Source organism: Chaetodon trifascialis, chromosome 1 (genome assembly GCF_039877785.1).
Source record: "Chaetodon trifascialis isolate fChaTrf1 chromosome 1, fChaTrf1.hap1, whole genome shotgun sequence".
In the NCBI taxonomy this organism is placed as follows: Eukaryota; Metazoa; Chordata; class Actinopteri; order Chaetodontiformes; family Chaetodontidae; genus Chaetodon; species Chaetodon trifascialis.
In genome coordinates, this window is record NC_092056.1 from 8,504,137 (window position 1) to 8,522,753 (window position 18,617).

Genomic DNA, 18,617 nt, shown 5'->3' on the forward strand with positions numbered 1-18,617 from the left:
TCGTGAAGCTTGTGTTTCCCTCAGGACCTTGAAACATTTTTTTGGGTTGTTTGCACAGGCAGGTGAGAGCAGAGGACTGCTAATGCTGTCGTCTATTTGTACTCTTGGTTTTTGAGTGTTTTGCGTCTGGTGGGTGGTGAAAACCTGTCTCAAGCTGATTTTCTTGGTTCTTTTCTGTTAAAAAGGCGGCCTAAGTGGGCAGCCAGCAGGAGAAGCTCTCAACTACCGGTGACTCACCTGACAGCCTCCGTGGATCACTCTCCTCGTCAAAGCCCACTCACAGCCGTCCAAAGTAGCCTTGTTTCCACCGCCTTCCTCGTATGAAAGTGCATATTATGCAATTCAAGAGCTCGTCATCTCTGTGCTGTAGACACAGCTTTAGAGGACACAACTTGGGCTAAACTGACAATCTTTGGTGTTTTCAGGCCTCTTTACATTGACGTTCCAGCTGGATTTGAGGGACACACGCTCTGAGGTACTTTTTGCATCTTAAACTCGAGCTTCAGTCACAACATTCAAATAAATAGAAACATGAGTTGTTCACATATCAAGCCAAATTTTGGACACTGCAACAGTGGCTTGAGCGTGGTACTTTATCGTCAACATTTTTGATACTTTAAATTGAGACTCCTCCAGTGGTGGAAAGTATGCACTGAAGTACTGCACTGTATTTACATTTTACACCTATACTTTCAGAGCTAAAAATCTACTTTTTACTCCATTATACTTTTTAACAACTGTAATTACGGATAAAAATGTTGACACAAAACATAAAATAGTCATCATTCGTTAAATTACCTGACAGTAGTTAGAAACAGCTCCACCTGCAGCAGCTGCAACTAAGAAATGCTGCTAATGTGATGTAACCTCTCCTCACGTGCGTACATTTACTCAAGTACTCAATTTGAGTATTTCCATTTTCTGCTACTGTATTCAGTGTATTTCAGTGAGAAACATTGTACTTTTTACTCCACTGTGTTTATTTTGCAGATTAAGTTACTTTTCAGATTAATAGTTTATATAAAATACCCGATAATCTTATTAAGTTCAATACATTGTTAAAGATTAAACCAGTGGTTCTTGACAAGGAGTATATATGTACGCTGCTGCAGCGGTGCTTTCAGTTAAAGGGTCTGAATACTTTCTCCCTGTGTGCATTTCTCTCTTGACTAGTTCAACCAGTTTTCTCAGATTGTTTCATTTGAATAACTATAGGCCTGACGAAATGTTTGTGAGGCTTTTTTTTTTTCTTTCCCATCGCAGCAATGACCTCACAAACTCTCAGGTTTAACCCTTTATTTGGGAACCACTGATGGACCCTTCCTGCACCCCAGTTCATCTGTTTGGTAGTGTGATAACTGGCTGCATGGAGTATGTGGCATCACCTAGTGGCAGAAAGAGGAATGATACAGTATGAACTACTCAAAAATTATTTACCCAAGATCAATTACATCTGGATTTATCACAAGGAAACAGTCTTATTTTGGTCTCACCACATTTTATTGTCAAAAAAGCTAAAAATAAACCTTTTTTTCTTCATTTATTTCACCATAAAAGTCCTGGAGCATTTGTTTTTTTTACTTTAATGACGTGCTAAGCAAACATGAAGTCATAAATTACAACATGTACCACTGGCAAAGTTACATAACACACATGATCGGATACAATGCAAAAACAAAGAAGACACCTGCTGAATAAATGATAACAGTGCACAATAAAAATATGCAAATATTATACTTTCAATAAATGCATCTGCAAAAACTGACAAAAATAACAAAGTGAAATGGTGTCAACCAGCAAATGGCAGCGGTCTCTGTAGTTCTGCGGGAAAGACTCCTGCACTGGCAACTTACTGATAACAACACACAGACAGGACATCAGTATTTAGATCATTTACAACTGCTGATAAAATTCATGCCAAAAAAACTTTTTTTTCGCACCAGAACTGCGGTTTTCCCACAACTCCGACTGTTTCCACATTCATGAGCATGTCTGTACACCACTATAGACAGATACACACATACCACACACACGCGCTCAAACGCACACATTCTTAATTCCAAGGGATCATGAGGCACTACGTATATCTCCAGCAGTGTGGTCTTCCCAGCAGTCTGAGGTCTCCCTGGTTCAGTGTACCTGCATGACACCGCGTTAAGTCTAGGTGTAGTAGATGATCTCCGGAATCTGCCCGTCCTCCACGGACGTACCATTGTTATTTCCAGGTGAGCTGAAAAAGAAAAACGTCGTCTTGGTCCCCGTCACTGATTCCTGGGTCACTTTCTTTAACCCCTTTGTGCCGTAATGAGAGTCTGGGCCCTGAGGTGTAAAATGTAAAAGCAGGTGTTAATTCTAACGTGGGTTCAAACAGACAGTGTTAATTTTGGACACATTTTAAGCACAGCGAGCTCGGACTGACCTTTAAGGTGGCACATGCAGTGTAGCTGACGTTGGGTAGAATTTCCACAGGCTCTTTGAACATCACTCTGAACGTGTGTGCTGTGCCGTCGCAGCTGAAACCGGTGTCGTTCTGGCCCAGCGTGATGCGTTTGTCGCTCTCTAAGATCTACAGAACAGGACAGTAACTTTACTAAATGAACAATGAGGTGCAGAAGAAAAGTCTACTTTAAAACAGGTTAAACGGTTAAAAGCACAGCTGGCAGGGTGCTTTGCTTCATCTGTGTGTTGCCATATTTTTCACCGAGTCTCTGGCTAAATTACACCTGCTTCAGTGGGCTCAAACTGTAACATCGTGGGGATGTTGTGATTACACAACAGAGACCCCTAAATCACCAGGACGCCTTATAAATCATCAATCTGTCATTTTCACGTCTATCAAGAACTGTGACATTTTAAGCTTCAGATTTAAGAGTCATTTCTGCAAACTGACAGACAGTCGATTTGAATCACAGAGGAAATCTGAGATGTGGGCGGTAATTCAGAGGTCTGGGACCAGACTAACTACCATAATGTACTCTGCCTTATCCATGTCGAGCGCTAATATAGTTTTTGATAACTGACAGTGACAAATTACACAAAATGCTCTGCATAGAATACGTTTCTCATAATTAGCGCAAAAAGACGAACAAAAAATGTTTCTATTGGTATTGAAACTGGTGCATTGTATCAGCACTGATACATATACATGATACCAGACATCCAGCCCTACTAAAGTGTAAATGACACCTCTTCATGACACTGATGACACTGGCAGTGTAAGAGTTTAACACCTGAAGTTACCTGAATGTTGACCTGATAGTCAGTGGGTCCGTGTATTGAACCATACAAGCCAAAACCCACTATGGATATTCTTCTGTTAACATTGAATCTGCAGAGGGAGAAAGACAAACAGAGAGAAGACATTTAAAAAAAAAATGCAACCACAGTTGAGTTTGCTCTGATTAACCACCGACTGATGTCTGTCGTCTCACCTGATTCTGTCGCTGGTACCACTGTACCCCCATCGACTCTCAACCTGCTGGAATCTATTAATGCTGCACTCCTCTCCTCTGAGGCAGCAGCGGGGCCTGTCAATGTAGTCGACCCGTGGTTTGGGGTTTACTGTAAAGTGTAAAAACAGATTTACCACCTCCCGATCGAACAATATTCCAGACTGGGCAGGCCCTGTTGTACAAGAAAGAATATCAAGCTGGTTTCTGTGGTTTGAGCTGTATGGACACATCAGGAACATGACGAATATGTTTAGTAATGGCTGAATTGGTCAGTATAGTGTTAGATAAAATACCAATGCAACGCGAGAAACAATTTCTCTTTGTGATACGCTTACCTGCAGCGAACTCCTCAACAGTCATGAGCGGGAAGCGGATGAGCGGGAGGGCTTTGCCCAGAACCTTCTGCTTGTTCTCCGAGGTCGGGGGAAGCTGTTGCCTGTAACACTCGGCCTCTGCCCAGCGTACCACCGCCCCAAACAGGCGGTTCTCCCTGATGCTGAGTGTGTCTCTTTGTAGCACCGCACATAAGGTGTCTACACACAAAATGCACAAACACACAGAATACTGATTTTGCATCCAAACGAGCTGCAGAAAAGGAATATGAGGTCAGGAAGACTCACACACCGAGGTCAATATCTGTGAAGCCCTCTGCGTTTATTGCGTCCGCGGTGCTTTTGTCTATGGTGTCCAAGCAGAGACTGGCAAGTTGAGGCTCGTCGAATAACCTCGCCTGTAATTGAAAGCACAGAAGAAGCAGTGAGTGTGTGTTAGTCAATACTGGTCTTTTCTTTAATGTGCACCAAAGAAAATGTAAAAATATCCTTCAGACTTCACAAAAGCAATGACTCTAATAACAAAGAGTAGTCTGCTGGGACTGTGTCTTTTCTTTTCTCTGGGTTACTTCAGGCGGTTTAAACAAGTTGGACAAAAAAAAGGAGCTGCTTTTGATCATAGATCAGCATGCAGCCTGAAGGCGCAGCACAACAAAATGCTCAAATCAAACGAACGGTGGCATGAAACAAAAATAGAACAGCCAACGTCATAAACACTTTCCCATCAATAGCTGGAGGACGGTCTGGGGTGGATATGGTTTTGTCCTTTACTGGGAAGGCTGATACCGTTTCCAGGAGATGCAACGATAAGAACTGAAACATTACTTCACATATCGCCCCAGAAACCAGACCAATCCGCCCTGCTTTAAAACACTCTTAGGCTGGTGCTTTACGCCTCAAAGGGTGAGTTCAGCTCAAATATTAAGAATATGTTGTCTGACTTTCTCCTGGCCAAGCTGTGAGTTTTGATTTTCTGTGTGGAGATTTGGAAATAAATTTCAAAATTTCTACTTCTAAATCATCCCGACCACCTTTTCACCATTTCTGGGAATATGTGGTGTTCAAATGTCATTTTTCAAGGCTTTGAGGATCACGAATGAAAGTCAGGAGACAAACCTCTCAAACGTTGGCACATGAAAATCTAAACAATCTGAACTTCACCTGAGTGAGCAGCATGAATGCGTTGTCGGCTCTGAGGTGCTTGGTGAGGAACTCCACACAGTGACTCTCCAGAGCAGGGACGGCGTACTTCTTCGCCGTGTACAGAGTCGTCATCACAGTCTCTGGACCGATGTGGACCTCGTCAGAATACAGGAACCTGCGCAGGGGCAACACAACGTGTGCGTCATAGTGTTAAATGCAGTCTGATCAAACCTCAGAAAATCTGCCACACAAATGCTTCATTCGTCCAGAAGAACACATCCCAAATCAAGACCATTTTACTAAACAGTATAACCCTTCGTCTTGAGTCTCACTGAAAGTATTTTCTGATCAGGGAAACCAGTCGACCTTCCTCTTGCTATAGCTAATGCTATTGTATCTGAGCTTAACTGTGAGCTAAGTGATCGTTGACTTTTGGCCAAATCCTGCTTCCTATAAGGCCTCACACTGAAGCCGTTTTTCCTCTGACAACATGCTCTTATTTTAGCTTTCCAAGAAACATCGACTGACCTTTTTTCTTTGTACATCAGGACGTATTTGTCTTGAGCGTCTGCTCCAAAGGTGAATCTACTGATGATTGTTTTCCCTTGTAGTGAGAAATTTGTTGAGTATTTTCTCAGTTAACTGATTAGTAGTTTGGTCTAAAATGTAAGAAAATGTCGATCAGGGTTTCGCAGAGCCCAAGATGACGTCCTCAAATGTCTTGTTTTGTCCATTTACTGTCATGGAGGAGTAAAGGAAGAGAAAATATTCGCATTTTTTTCTTAAAAATTGAAAAATTGCTCAAACTGATTAACTGATTATCAAAATAGGTGCAAATTAATTTAATAGCTGACATCTAATCGATTAATTGCTGCAGAGGGAGCAAATCTTTGCAACTGAGATGCTGGAATCAAAGAATATGTGTCATTTTAACAATTAACAATGAACTATTAATGCATTAATCTACTGGTTGGTTGCACTTAGTAAATGCTTTTGTACCTGCAAGTGTCTGTGATGATCTGAGATGAGAGTTAAACCCACTGTGTCTGTCATGATGCTCATTAAATTGATCCCAGTGTGTAATAACAAACAGCCTCCTTCAAACGGAACTGAGGCTCAGCGTTGCAGAACATGCAGATGAACTGTGCGTGCTTGAATTTGGGCATTGGAGACCACCCGTCCTACCTGAGCAGGGCGAGGAAGGCTGCGGGCTCCACGTCGGGCAGCTCGATTTCCGTCGACGTTGTGGCCATCCCTCCGTTAAACATGGCATCAAAAACGGCGCTGCCAGCGGCCAGGACGAATTTATGGGCCGGTATCCTCTGGGCCTGTCTGCCTTTCCCGACTATGAACCTGACGTCGCTGAGCAGCTCGTTGTTGAAGAGGAAGGCGAAGCGCTCCTTCAGGGAGCTCTTCGTCGCCTGCCAGTTGTACATGGGCTCCCGGTGAAGGCCGAGCACAGGCGGGGAGGCGGACCGGGCAGGACCGGAGGCTGGCACGTTGGAGAGCAGTGCCGCGGCTCCAGACTGAGCCGAGTTGGACGCTGCCTCCTGACCGTCATGGTTCGACGCTAAGCCGCCGCGTTCGCTGCCGCCGCTCCCGGTCGCCATAACGGCACACTTCTTTTGTTATCCTGTAACGAACCGTCAACGATGCACGAGCATACACCGACCGACCGCACTGTGTGAGTCGGTATTTATTACGTGGTATCCATCGCAGCGGACGCCATCGCTCTTAGATGTTTAGCTAGTTACCTGCTAGCTTGCGTCTTTTTCAGAAATGACGCAGGCGCACACTTCCTGAAAAACATTTTTTTCATTAAACTTTATTGTTGAATTCAAGAGCGGCAAACAAATAAGGCAACGGTGTTATAAAGTGAAAGGCTGTATACCTTAAGCATCCAACAAACACTTTAAGGATGGAAATAATCCAGGTTTAACTTAAACTACTTACTCACTTACTTAAACTACAATGATACCGAACAAAAACATAACATGTAAAGCTGAAATCTTTAAGTCCCTTTAAAATATTTACCTTATGAATAGAAAATCTGTTATTGTGTCTCAGTAATTCAGTACTTTTAGATTAATAATAATTACATTTTTGCTTATCAGCATGGAAATCCTGTACTTTATCATAAGTAAACCAGAGAATAAACGTATAATTACGCATATATATCAATTGTATTTGGAAATGTACACATATACTTTCTACACATAAACATACATTTATTGTTTGATTGATTTGTTTTGAATTTTTTCATTGTATTGCTTCGTATAATGCACATTATGTGTTTATTACATTTGAATAATATACATCCCGCTGCCTTCTTCAAGTTTTCCAATCGGCCGCTAGATGGCAGAGTCTGCACTTTTACTAAAGGAACATGAAACCACAGCCTATTAACAGACAATAACACTCAAAAATAAATAATTTTTATTCTGATAAACACCATAATGATATGAGATCATTGTCTTTCATTGTGAGTCTGAACTGCTGTGTGTGTGTGTGTGTGTGTGTGTGTGTGTGTGTGTGTGTGTGTGTGTGTGTGTGTGTGTGTGTGTGTGTGTGTGACAGTAGGTAGGAGGCAGGGAAGCAGAGAGGTAGGTGAGAGAGAGAGAGAGAGAGAGAGAGAGAGAGAGAGAAAGTGAGAAAGGCTATAGCAGAACAGGACAGATCATACGCCGCATGCAGAAGCTGCAAGTTGTTTGCATAGCGGGACTCACCGTGACTTTTCCATATTCCTTGAAATATGAGGTACAGACGACACATGAGAGTTTTCTGCGGCTGAATAATTTTGAAACTCTCAAATCTCAAAGCTGAATCGCTCATACCTGGTCCGCAATGAGCGCGTCTGCAGGGACGGGAGTGTTCGTGCTCTCCTTGATGTCCATCCCCATCTGCTATTTGTTTAATTCCCTCATTTACAGCAACAGGTGAGTGAGAGCAGGTCCACACCTTTTAGTTTTAGGGATGGTATCTGTAAACTCTCGACAATGACTAGTATCATCTAAAAATGAATTTTACAGATGCACGTACACATGATGTTTTTTTTTTTGTCCATTGTGTTTTAGTGCTGAAGCGTTCTTCTTCGCCGGGTGTACAACAGTCCTCATCCTGGTCATCTCGGCCCGTTTCATGCTCAAGAAGAAGGCTCCAGTAGATCCTCTTTTCTATGGTATGAATTCTCAAATGCATGTCTCTTGTGAGAGAAATATCAATTTAATACCAACTCATGAGTAATCATATTGTCACACAATATAGACATATCTGCATATTTATGGTCTTTGGAGGTTACTGCACGTGTATATGTGGTGTTTATTAATACAATCTTGTGGGGTCAATTGTTAAAAAGTGATTTATAGCACATTATATTTGCATGGTGCACATCCAGGCTTAGGAGCCAGTAAGCCTGACGTGTTTGCTGTAGGCTAGTTTGTCACCCTGCTGGAATAAGTTCAATACATGCATCTGTCTGTGCAGTGTATGCGGTGTTTGCATTCCTCAGTGTGGTGAATCTGATCATCGGGCTGGAGCAGGACAACATCATCGATGGATTTGTGACGTTTTACTTCAAAGTGGCAAGTGTTGTGAGTCTTGTTTGGGAGTTGTCTATGCTGGATGTGCCTGCACATGTTTTTCCTGATAAATCTATCCTGTCTTTCAGGCAGATCCACACATTAAGACAGCACACGGGCACATGATCTCCTACTGGGATGGCTGTGTGCACTATCTCATGTATCTGCTCATGATTGCTGCGATTACTTGGGGGTAAGAGCAGCATTGTCCTCAAGGATATTCACCACATTAGCATTAAATGTGGGCAGAGTTGTTTCTATCTATCTATCTATCTATCTATCTATCTATCTATCTATCTATCTATCTATCTATCTATCTATCTATCTATCTATCTATCTATCTATCTATCTATCTATCTATCTGTGCAGGGACAGTTATCGAGCCATTGGACTCTACTGGGTGGGCTCTTTTCTCATGCGTGCCATAGTCTACATTCTTGGGAATGCTGTGGGTAAGTACACTAAAAATAATGGGATGCTTTTAGATGCCAGTGCGGTGTGGCCTGTGTAACCCCGTGCACATGCTTCCCATGAGAATGGTTCAAACTTTGCAGTTTTTTGTAGACTACAGTTTAAAAAGATCCACATTTTACTGTAAATGCTGCTACTTTTAGTGTTTTTCTTTGTGTCTTTCCCACTGTGAGACATTTTCTTACTCTGTCTTTTCCCAGGGAAATATGGGACCCAGGTTGGCCTCTTCCTCCTCCACATGCTGTACATCTCAGTGTCTGTCTGGGCCTGCTTCCGCATCTTCAGCCTGCCCTCCACACGGGATGTTCGCTCGACAGTGAGTCAGGATCAGAACTGCCAAAAAAGAATAAGATTGAAGATTCACATCCGGAGCGATGTGAGGAAATGCAAAGCGTGCAGAACATCTTTTTTTTTTTTTTCAACGTTCTATTTTTTAGAACTTTTCAATAACCAAACATTAAAACAAAGCAAAAGATATGATGAAATTGCACCATACAACAGGTGGACACATGCACACACGCTGCCAAGTTCAGTTCATGGAGTTGCTTAAGTGAGCTATTGGCAAATTTTTCAGGCATTTGGTTCTTATAGTCTTCTGTCTTTGTGATTAAGACCATTTTAGTCATCTGTCGTTTGGATTTGATTTCCATTCTGTTGGCTGTTATCAATCCAAGCCTCAAAGATCGTTGTAGGTCTGTGGGTAGATGCAATGCAGATTCTTAACAGCCAAAATCTGCAAATTCAACTCCAGACTTAATGTTTTTGTCATACATCTTAGAGATATAGCCAAAAATGTTTCAACATCACATCGTTGCTTTTTCTCAGAGCATCCAGGAGGCTGGAAGAAAGAGTTTACTCCACAGACCTTTGGACTTACTGTTCATTATCTACCTCATCCCTGCTTTTGCTTTCTGTGTCTTCAGAGGCCTGGTAAGATAATCAGCTGCCCGCTGCACGCACAGAATATCTTCATTATGTAAAGCGCTTCTGTATTTCAAACTCTACGTGTTTCAGATTGTTCTGGACTGTTCCAGCAAATGGTGTCAAGATTACACACAACATTATGAGCCTTACCTGAAAGACCCCTCGGCTTATCCTAAAGTACAGGTAACTCTGCGAAGTGAAGTCACAAACACCGAACTTTCATCCCAACACTGTCATTGCACAAATCTCTGAAGCGGCAAATTGCATCCGTGTTTGTCAGATGCTGGTGAGCATGCTGTACTCTGGACCGTACTACATCATTACTCTCTATGGGCTGTTGGTCCCAGGATGTGAGTGGATGCCAGATCTGACCCTTGTACACTCGGGAGCAGTGGCACAGGTAGGTTTTGTTGGTTATTCCTAACTAAAGGAAAAACTGGGAATCATAAAACATATTTGGAAGAATTTCTTCACATTTAAACAAGGAAGCCAAACCTATAGATTATGTTCATTTTAGAAGATATTACCAAGATACAACAATGATCTTAACTGATCTCTGACCCTTTTTATAGATTAAATAAGAGCCAAGGTCAGTTATTCACACCTTGTTGTGGTTTTCATCATGAACAGTCACACAAAGTCTTCCATATCGAGGAGCTTTGTGCAGAAACTTTTCCCACATAAGGCAGTGCAAGACCACGAGTGGGCATCTGGCCAAGTCTAAGCTGTTCCCTCGCTTTCTCCTCTATATAGTGCTTTTGGATCGGTCTCTGTTTAAGTTATTTTTCGGTGCAATCAAACAGCCGTGGCTCTGCATGAATAGATACCGTCTGAGTCAGCGTCACACTTATCTGTTTACATCTAAAGATGGAAACTCTGAACGGTGGTGGGAGCAGCAAGTGCACCAATCACATCTCAACAATACAAAGCAGCTATTGTGTTGAGCCGCAGGCTGGCGCGTCACTCACCGGTGGGGTAAGGGCAGAAGCTGACTTCAGACCAAGAGGAATGGTGGTATTCGCTTAAATGTCAGCTGCTCGTCCAAGCTATAAATAGGAAACCTGATGCTCTGACAGCCGTGGTTGCTATGAGACGTGTCTTTTTCCAGTGACTTTCTATGAAATGGTGACTGGCAGGAGTCTGTTAGATGTGGATATTTGTGAATGAGTGGCAATAAATTTGCCCATGTTTTAATGGCCATCAGTCCAGTAAAAGAATAATGCACCCTAAAACAATTGGTGATCGAGCTTATTTTGTTGTTTTACTTGTGTTTTGATTTAATTATTCCTCTGTATGCAGTGTAAATATGAGACTATGTGATGTCTTGTCATGATAAACTTTACTACAAAGGAATGTGAAACAGTAGCATAGCTTTTCAGCAAGCATCCAGGATTTGGTATCAGAGGATTTCCTTCCAGACTCAGTTTTGCACTGATGTTCAGCACAATAAAACAGAGGAAAATCTATTTGTAGAGGAGACAAAGATAGCAAAGCCCATGAAAGATCTCATTCGACCGGAATGCAATGCAGTGACATGACGTGATCCGTTTTGAATAAGGGAAAGGATAATTCCAGGAAATGAGAACCTGAAGTGGATTCAAACAGAAAAATATCCTTCCCACTCAATATCACAGTGTGATTTCCTTCAGGACATTCCAGTAAGACTTTATTCAAATATTAATCAATGATAAATTAATACTTGGAAAAACAAAAAACAAAAAAATTTGTCCATAATAAAAGATGAGTTTTTTATCAATGAGACATTGTCATCATGCAGTTGTCACATTGGGAGCAAAGACATTGTTTAAAACATGTGAAATCAAGTGATAAAGGAAAACAATGTTCCTCTCAGGGTGAATACCAACATATTAACTGTGAAGATGTTAGTCATCACTGTCATTTTCCCAATTTCCCTTCTCTGCTTCACTTCACAGGCCCAGTTCTCTCATATTGGTGCGTCTCTTCACACACGGACTCCGTTCTCCTACAGAGTGCCGGCTGCTAGCCAGCCTGTCTTCTTGCTGGTCAATGTCCTGTACGCTGTGGTGCCTCAGGCTCTGTGCTACCGCTGCCGCACGCGGCCTGCCTTCTTCCTCAAGCCAACGGCTGATAAGAAGGCTGAATGACAAAGAGTGTGAGGGTGAGAGCGAGTGCCAGGGATGTCAAGGATGCCTGAATAAAAGGCTGAAGGACTTGCAAAGCACTGGTCTGTGTTAGCAGTTATTAGCAGTTGCTACTTTTGGAGAGAGAGCTGCTATGAGTGGCAGTGGAGGTATTAGAAACATGACAAAATACTCGCTTGTCAAACAGAGTTTGTGTCATTTATGTTCTGCTGCTTATTTTGAAAACGTGAACATAAATTTAAAAAAGGAAAGTGTGTTTGTTTAAAGCAACACTGAGTACAGGAAGGCACACTCAGTGCCGCAGTACAGATGTTTTAGTGCTTTAAAACTTGTGTATGACAATCAAACTACTTGACAGTACTTATTGTTCTTATATTTTTGGTAATTATTATTGTTTTTTGGTTACAAAAATTGCTTTCTTGTTGACACTGAGGCTTCTGTGCAGTGCCTTTTTGGCAGTGGGTTGGCAAATAAAGAAATCATTCACATGTTTATGTGTGTTTCATAATACAGTATTGTTTGTACAATAGATATGCAGATAGATATTCAATGATTTAAGGGAATTTGTTAGCTAAAATTGGTCTGTTATTGCCATACTCAGAATGACTTGTCAAATGTAAAAGTTCGGTCTAAAGTTAATTATATTGGAAAAATTCATGTTAGGTATAAACAGTGCATTATTCAGAAATGCTTTAAACTTTACATTTTCTATGGCAACACTTGGAAGAAGAGGAAAGTGAAGACGGTTTGCTGTATTTAGTATAAATACTGCATTTGTGATAAAGTTCATATTTTTACATTAAATTTATCCTATCAAACGCACTGGAAAGATTTAGGAGGTATAGTCTAACTATGCTTACAAGGAAACTTGTATTTCTTAATTTGTCACTGCACACTCAGAAGGAATTTAGTCACTCAACTAAGTGCAATTTTATGAATTCATTAATTTGTATTATTGTTGTTGTATTTGACGTTAACTTATTCATTTAGGATGTAAAAAAAGAAAAGTGCAAAGAAAACTTTACAGATTTTTTTTTATGTATTTGGTTTAATGGGAATGGGCTATGGTCTCGGGCTTTTCTAGCGTTCTATGACCGTTTTGAACCGGAAGTACTTTATGTTCACTCCATCTCTTCCTGTGCTGCTCACAAACAAACTAGCTCTGTATGCTGCTAGCCAAACATTTACAACAACATAAATTAATCCGTTGTGTTAGTAGTCTGATAAAGCAAATCTACTTTGGAAATAGTTTGCCCAGTCAGAAGACCTTCGGTCCAACCTTTTTTTAAACTGAACGCGGATTAAAAGAAATAATTAGGGCTAAGTACGTCGGCGTTCTAACATTAGCTGAACATGCTAGCTGACTAGCTACCGTTAGCTATCGTTAGCTGTAATGGCAGCACCAGCTCCTCCACAGATTTCTGCTCCTGTATTAAGGTATGTGTCTCTGTAAATCATGTTGTGATGACTTGATAATCTAACGCTACTGATCTATGGGTGGTGAACCACAATAACATGAAACAGCGTTAACGCCGTTATAATAATATAAAGTCAATATCGGTAATGGTTAGTTAGCTTCTGCTACTATATTACATCTTGGTGTTTCGCCTAAGCTTGTAACCGTTCTGTTAATTGTGAGTCCATATTACAGCCCGTGTATGTTTTTCATTATCTTCGGATTAATGCCACGTTAACGTTATATAATTACACTTTTAGAGCATCCGAAAAGCTAAGCTAATGAAACAAACTAAGACTTAACTAGTTTGGGTCTCAAGTTACTATGATCTTTAATATAATCTCAGTGTAGCCTGGGAATTATAAGATTTATAGTGGTTCACTGCATTTACTGCAGGACTGCATTCTGTTACACTTGCCCACGGTCTTTCAACTTTGCTTCACTCCACGTCTTTTATTCTGGTCATGTCTGCCCGCCTCTGTAATGGCTCAGGAACTCCATGGAGCACAGCTTTTAGCCACACATCTTTATCCCTCTCATGTGATTATTGTTTCAATCTGTTTCACTTTAGTCAAAAGCAACGCAGGGCTGCCCTGAGGAAAGAGAGAAGAAAACGGAAACGTCAAGCTCTAGCCCAAGCCAGAGAAAGTGGTATGAGATAGCTGTCCTGTTGGTGTTGTCAAATGTGAAAACGTGTCATGTCTACAGTTGTAGCTGTAACCACAACATTTACTCTGTTATAGGTTTAAAAAATGGAAGCAATATACCCGAAGAAGAAGAAGAAGAAGAAATAAACGACGAAGGTGATGAGGATAGTGATATTGCGAAGGTGGAACGGTAGGTCAGCACTAACATCAGTCACTCTGTTGTCCTGCAGCTGCACATTCAGTGATAGACAGTTTTTATTCATTTGCTTTATTTCCTCTTCATTGTGTTTGATTTGTGTCAAACTTTTTTTTTCCTCAGACTGCGGCTGCACGAAGAGTGGCTGGAAAAAGAGAGGCTCGCCCAGGAGGAATTCAGGCTGAAGACTGAGAGGGAGGAAGCTGCTCGGAAAAGAAAAGAGGAGGAGGAGGTAAGCGAATGTTTGTATTCATTAAAGGGAGCGTGTGCAGTTCAAGAAACCTGACTGTTTTTTGAAACGTGCAGCCTGAAGGAAAAATCTAACTGCTGTGTCAACACTTGACAAGATTAATAGAAAAATTGCCTCGACCATTGATGATAGCTGACAATGACAATCTGCAATCTGCTCCTAAACCGTATGAATAATTGAAGCCTTGCACAGGGGACTACCGCCAGCAGGTAAAACTGGTTGCTGTGATGATTACTTTTGCTGATTGTTGAGCGCACCTGAGCCTGTTTGACCGAGTATTCTAAATACAGTGTTAATATTTACTGGCTTTATGTCTTTCTGTGTTCACAGCGGATGATAAAGGAGGAATGGGAGGCCCAGCAGAGGAGAGAACAATGCGAAAAAGAGCAGAAGCAGCAGGAGAAGCGAGACAGAGAGGTGAAACGGGCCCCAGGATGATAGAAACAAAAAGAAATATATCCTCTTTGACCTAATCATGACTAGATTCATGCAATCATAAAGCTAACCACATCACACCAGCTGAGTGTTTCTTTTGTCAAATGTATTTTTTGCTTTGCACATGGTTCTTTTTCCTTGACTGAGTGGCACAAGCAACCATCCAACTCCTTAACTAAGGATGCACACAAAGAGAGAAACCGTTCATCTCTCACAACAAGGATGTATCTTTTACTTTGTCTGAAAACAGTCTGTGAAATTGCTTCCCAAAAGTCCAAAGTCTTCTAATGCCAGTCCCTTTGAATGTGGTCTTAACACACAGTAACAGATATGCTGCAGTATGTTGCCCTCTGCACATTTTCACCAGCCATGTCTTTACACCATTTGTAGGAGGCTGTTCAGAAAATGTTGGATGAAGCTGAAAATCAGGTATAAACACACATGAATGTCATGTTACACATGTAACTCAGTATTGATTGTTTTGACTTGTTCACAATGAATATAACACAGAGCTAATCAGGTAATATACTGTATATATGTAATTTTCCAAGTATAGTTAAAACGCATACATGAAGCACAGTTGAGTGTTAAGGCGTTATGGCTATAGAAGTAACTTTTCTAGAGCCTGGTTGATTTATTGGTAATGATCTGATTACTTTGTTAAATATATGTTGTGTCAGAGTAGTACCCATCTGCAGCTCATCAGAAATGCTTGAAATACTGCATGTTTGCAATCATTTGGAAATAATGTCTCTATGACTTTGGTTTTCCACAGGAAGGCACTGAGATTGTCACCAAAAAAGTTTATATATTGTTTCTATATACTTTTAAACTATCAAGTATCAGTAGTAGCCTGACGTTTGCTTGCCTGTGCAGTGATTATAGTTAACCTGTGGATTTGATCAAGTCTGTACGAACCACTAGAATGTTGTCAAAGTACAAAGTACAGAAAAGCTTGCAAAGTCCATGACAAGTCTTATGACTGTAAAAGACTAAAAGCATAGAGAGACATGAAACATACAGTTTGCACAACATCTCATTTTAGCCTTAAGTCGAGCTCTGCAGTGTATACATACGTTTTTGTTCATGATCTCACTTCCAGCTCGAGAATGGAGGCCCGTGGATGAATCCTGAGGCTCCTGTGACAGACAAGTCTGAGAACTTTGGCACAGAGCGCGACGTAGCCAACTGTCCGTTCTTCCTTAAGACCGGAGCGTGTCGATTTGGGGACAGGTACTGTTTCTCTTTCGGTATGACTGTGTGATGCTACGGTTTTAAACCGTTTGAGTGTACAGAATATCTTTGAATATTCTGAGGTCTTCTCTCTTTGTGAGTCCAGATGCTCTCGGAAACACGTTTATCCCACATCCAGCCCGACTCTGATGATCCGTGCTATGTTTAAAACTTTTGGCATGGAGGAGTCACGCCGCGATGACTACGACACTGATGCTTGGCTGGAACACAGCGAGGAAGACCTGCAGGAGTCTTTCCTTGAATTCTACCAAGATGTCCTGCCCGAGTTAAAGAGCGCTGGCAAAGTGGTGCAATTCAAGGTAAGATGAGGTTAGGACAGTCGGTTTGTGTACGTGCACTTAAGTACCCAGATTATGGTCAACTTCCTGCAGTAATACAGTTTCTTTATATACATTGTGTATATGAGAAACAGATAGACTTCTCAGCCATGTACATGCACATAACTGGATTTCTAGCTGGCATCACATATGCACATGAGTGTGACGCAGACTTTTCTTTCATCCCACTGTGCAGCAGTACAGAAGACAAAGAACTGACTAAAACTGAAACTGACACAGAGCAGGTTCAAGAAGTCTGAACAAACTGGTTTCCACTGCGGACCATTTCACAGACAATAGTGCTTTCATTAGAGTGCCTCTCAGTGTCCCAACTTTTTTTAGAATCAGGGTTGTGTTTGTAGAGTAACAGTAGTCTACAGTAACCTGTTGATTACAGTTCATGGAAATACTTTGTCTGATTGAATATGTGTAAATGTACTTAATTCATTCATCAAATTGTTGCCACTAAAAATACAGACTTGGTTTCATTGCTACCTTCCTTTTTTATTTTTATATTTTTTTTAGGTTAGCTGCAACTATGAACAACACCTGAGAGGAAATGTTTACGTTCAGTTTGAGAGGTATGCCATCACACAACCGCTACACGACTCTTTTCCAAAGAAATTACCCAGACGTTTTTTTTACATGAAGCTCTTCACTCTTCTGTGTCGTTTGTCCAGAGAGGAGCAGTGTAAAGAGGCTTTAATTAAGTTCAATGGGAGGTGGTACGCAGGGCGGCAGCTGCATTGTGAGTTATGTCCTGTTACACGATGGAAGAACGCAATATGTGGTGAGTTACTGATATGAGCAGTTACACTCGGTGACATTACTGCAAACACACAAGATTCAGTTCTGTGTATTTACCCTCCTGCTTGTATTTGCTTTACTCTCACAGGACTGTTTGACAGACAGAAGTGCCCGAAAGGGAAGCACTGTAACTTCCTGCATGTATTTCGAAACCCTGGCAATGAATTCTGGGAGGCCGACAGGGACCTGCACTTGTCACCTGACCGCAGCAGCAGGGGGGGTCGCAAAGATGGGTGGCATTCAGAGCGATACGGAGACCGATCGTGGTGGCAGCGTAAAAGGAGCAGAAGCCCGCCGAGATCTGAGAGATCCCAAAGCAGACGAGAGGGCGACAGGCGGAGGAGCAGGAGCAGGAGCAGAGAGAGGAGGAACTCCTACCAGCATAGAGAGGACAAATGGTCATCCAGGTCCAGACACAGTGACAAGAGGAACGATTGGTATCCGAGCAGAAGTAGAGACAGATCGAGGAGCAGGAGTAGAGACAGACAGCAAGACAGGCTGAGAAACAGGAGTAGAGAGAGAGACAGGGAGCACAAGCATAGGCATGGAAGTGAAGAGAGAGACAGTAGAGACAGAGATACAGACACTCGAGGGAAAGCGAGGGGAAGGTCAAGAAGCTCAAGCAGGGAGGGGGAAAGAAGAGAAAGGAGCCCCAAGAAACCGGATAAAAATGGCAAAAGTAATGATGACACGAACAGACGTCACCGCCATAAACAGTCCAAAAAGAGCAAGAAAAAGAGCAAGAAGAAGCATAAGAAGAAGAGCCGGTCGCCTGAAGGGACGGCCTCAACGGGAGAGTCAGATGAGGAGAAAGAGTCGGAGGAGACGGTGGAGAATGTCCCTGAGACGATTCCCAGTCAGGAGATAAATGAAAAGGAACTAATTCAGAAAAACGACGTGGATGAAAGTCAGCGTGCTGACAGCGAGAAGACGTTTAGTCCTGAGGTGACAAGTGAAGTCAACACAGGAAGAGAAAGTGAGCCTGACAGCAAAGGGCGGCTCTTAGTGCCTCCTACGTCTGAAAATCTGTGAACTTGGTCTGTTTTTTCAACTTGTAGTTACGTGAGTGTATGAGGAGGAATAAATTACATTTTCAACAGGAAGTTAGCGCCCATCAGCACTATGTACATATGTAGATATTAAAGCTTTTGGAAAGTGGTTCATGTCGCTTTCGTTATTGATCAACTGGAGCTGTGTCAATCTATGGTGACTAATGCTGAGTAAAAACAACA

The 18,617-nt window shown here is 41.8% G+C and overlaps 3 protein-coding genes across 5 annotated transcripts; 2 read left to right on the forward strand and 1 right to left on the reverse strand.

The window, feature by feature from the left end:
• Positions 1–1,484: 1,484 nt before the first annotated feature.
• LOC139328834 (BTB/POZ domain-containing protein 1-like) lies at positions 1,485–6,741 on the reverse strand. 2 transcript variants are annotated; one of them, XM_070958877.1, is made up of 8 exons: positions 6,113–6,741; positions 4,946–5,102; positions 4,077–4,182; positions 3,788–3,985; positions 3,432–3,561; positions 3,241–3,328; positions 2,420–2,566; positions 1,485–2,319 (listed from the first exon to the last, which is right to left on the reverse strand). In XM_070958877.1, exons 1-8 carry the CDS (start codon positions 6,535–6,537, stop codon positions 2,161–2,163), a joined length of 1,410 nt encoding a protein of 469 aa, XP_070814978.1. In that variant the 5' UTR covers positions 6,538–6,741; the 3' UTR covers positions 1,485–2,160. The 2 variants fall into 2 exon arrangements, with proteins under 2 accessions (XP_070814978.1, XP_070814969.1); XM_070958868.1 differs by having other exon boundaries at positions 3,432–3,624; positions 6,113–6,727.
• A 655-nt stretch (positions 6,742–7,396) lies between these two features.
• On the forward strand, positions 7,397–12,517 carry LOC139328849 (transmembrane 6 superfamily member 1-like). Of its 2 annotated transcripts, none has more exons than XM_070958899.1 (10): positions 7,397–7,863; positions 8,002–8,105; positions 8,411–8,512; positions 8,599–8,698; positions 8,875–8,957; positions 9,177–9,292; positions 9,802–9,906; positions 9,991–10,083; positions 10,181–10,300; positions 11,835–12,517. In XM_070958899.1, the coding sequence occupies exons 1-10, from the start codon at positions 7,772–7,774 to the stop codon at positions 12,024–12,026; spliced, it is 1,107 nt and encodes a 368-aa protein (XP_070815000.1). In that variant the 5' UTR covers positions 7,397–7,771; the 3' UTR covers positions 12,027–12,517. The 2 variants fall into 2 exon arrangements, with proteins under 2 accessions (XP_070815000.1, XP_070814989.1); XM_070958888.1 differs by having other exon boundaries at positions 7,567–7,863; positions 8,411–8,517; positions 8,595–8,698.
• A 625-nt stretch (positions 12,518–13,142) lies between these two features.
• Positions 13,143–18,537, forward strand: zrsr2 (zinc finger (CCCH type), RNA-binding motif and serine/arginine rich 2). The gene is made up of 11 exons (XM_070989830.1): positions 13,143–13,460; positions 14,051–14,130; positions 14,223–14,316; positions 14,446–14,554; positions 14,903–14,989; positions 15,398–15,436; positions 16,110–16,240; positions 16,347–16,560; positions 17,104–17,159; positions 17,259–17,368; positions 17,474–18,537. The coding sequence occupies exons 1-11, from the start codon at positions 13,417–13,419 to the stop codon at positions 18,415–18,417; spliced, it is 1,908 nt and encodes a 635-aa protein (XP_070845931.1). The 5' UTR covers positions 13,143–13,416; the 3' UTR covers positions 18,418–18,537.
• The last annotated feature ends 80 nt before the right edge of the window (positions 18,538–18,617 follow it).

Excerpts from the sequence above, each read along its gene's own strand:
- LOC139328834 (XM_070958868.1), bottom strand. The coding sequence starts at position 6,537 with ATGGCGACCGGGAGCGGCGGCAGCGAACGCGGCGGCTTAGCGTCGAAC. Across the intron at positions 3,329-3,431 it reads GGTACCAGCGACAGAATCAG|ATTCAATGTTAACAGAAGAA; the intron begins GTGAGACGACAG and ends CTCCCTCTGCAG. Across the intron at positions 2,320-2,419 it reads CTGCATGTGCCACCTTAAAG|GGCCCAGACTCTCATTACGG; the intron begins GTCAGTCCGAGC and ends TTTACACCTCAG.
- LOC139328849 (XM_070958888.1), top strand. The coding sequence starts at position 7,772 with ATGAGCGCGTCTGCAGGGACGGGAGTGTTCGTGCTCTCCTTGATGTCC. Across the intron at positions 9,907-9,990 it reads TCTGTGTCTTCAGAGGCCTG|ATTGTTCTGGACTGTTCCAG; the intron begins GTAAGATAATCA and ends TACGTGTTTCAG. Across the intron at positions 10,084-10,180 it reads CGGCTTATCCTAAAGTACAG|ATGCTGGTGAGCATGCTGTA; the intron begins GTAACTCTGCGA and ends CGTGTTTGTCAG.
- zrsr2 (XM_070989830.1), top strand. The coding sequence starts at position 13,417 with ATGGCAGCACCAGCTCCTCCACAGATTTCTGCTCCTGTATTAAG. Across the intron at positions 15,437-16,109 it reads TGGATGAAGCTGAAAATCAG|CTCGAGAATGGAGGCCCGTG; the intron begins GTATAAACACAC and ends TCTCACTTCCAG. Across the intron at positions 16,561-17,103 it reads GCAAAGTGGTGCAATTCAAG|GTTAGCTGCAACTATGAACA; the intron begins GTAAGATGAGGT and ends TATTTTTTTTAG.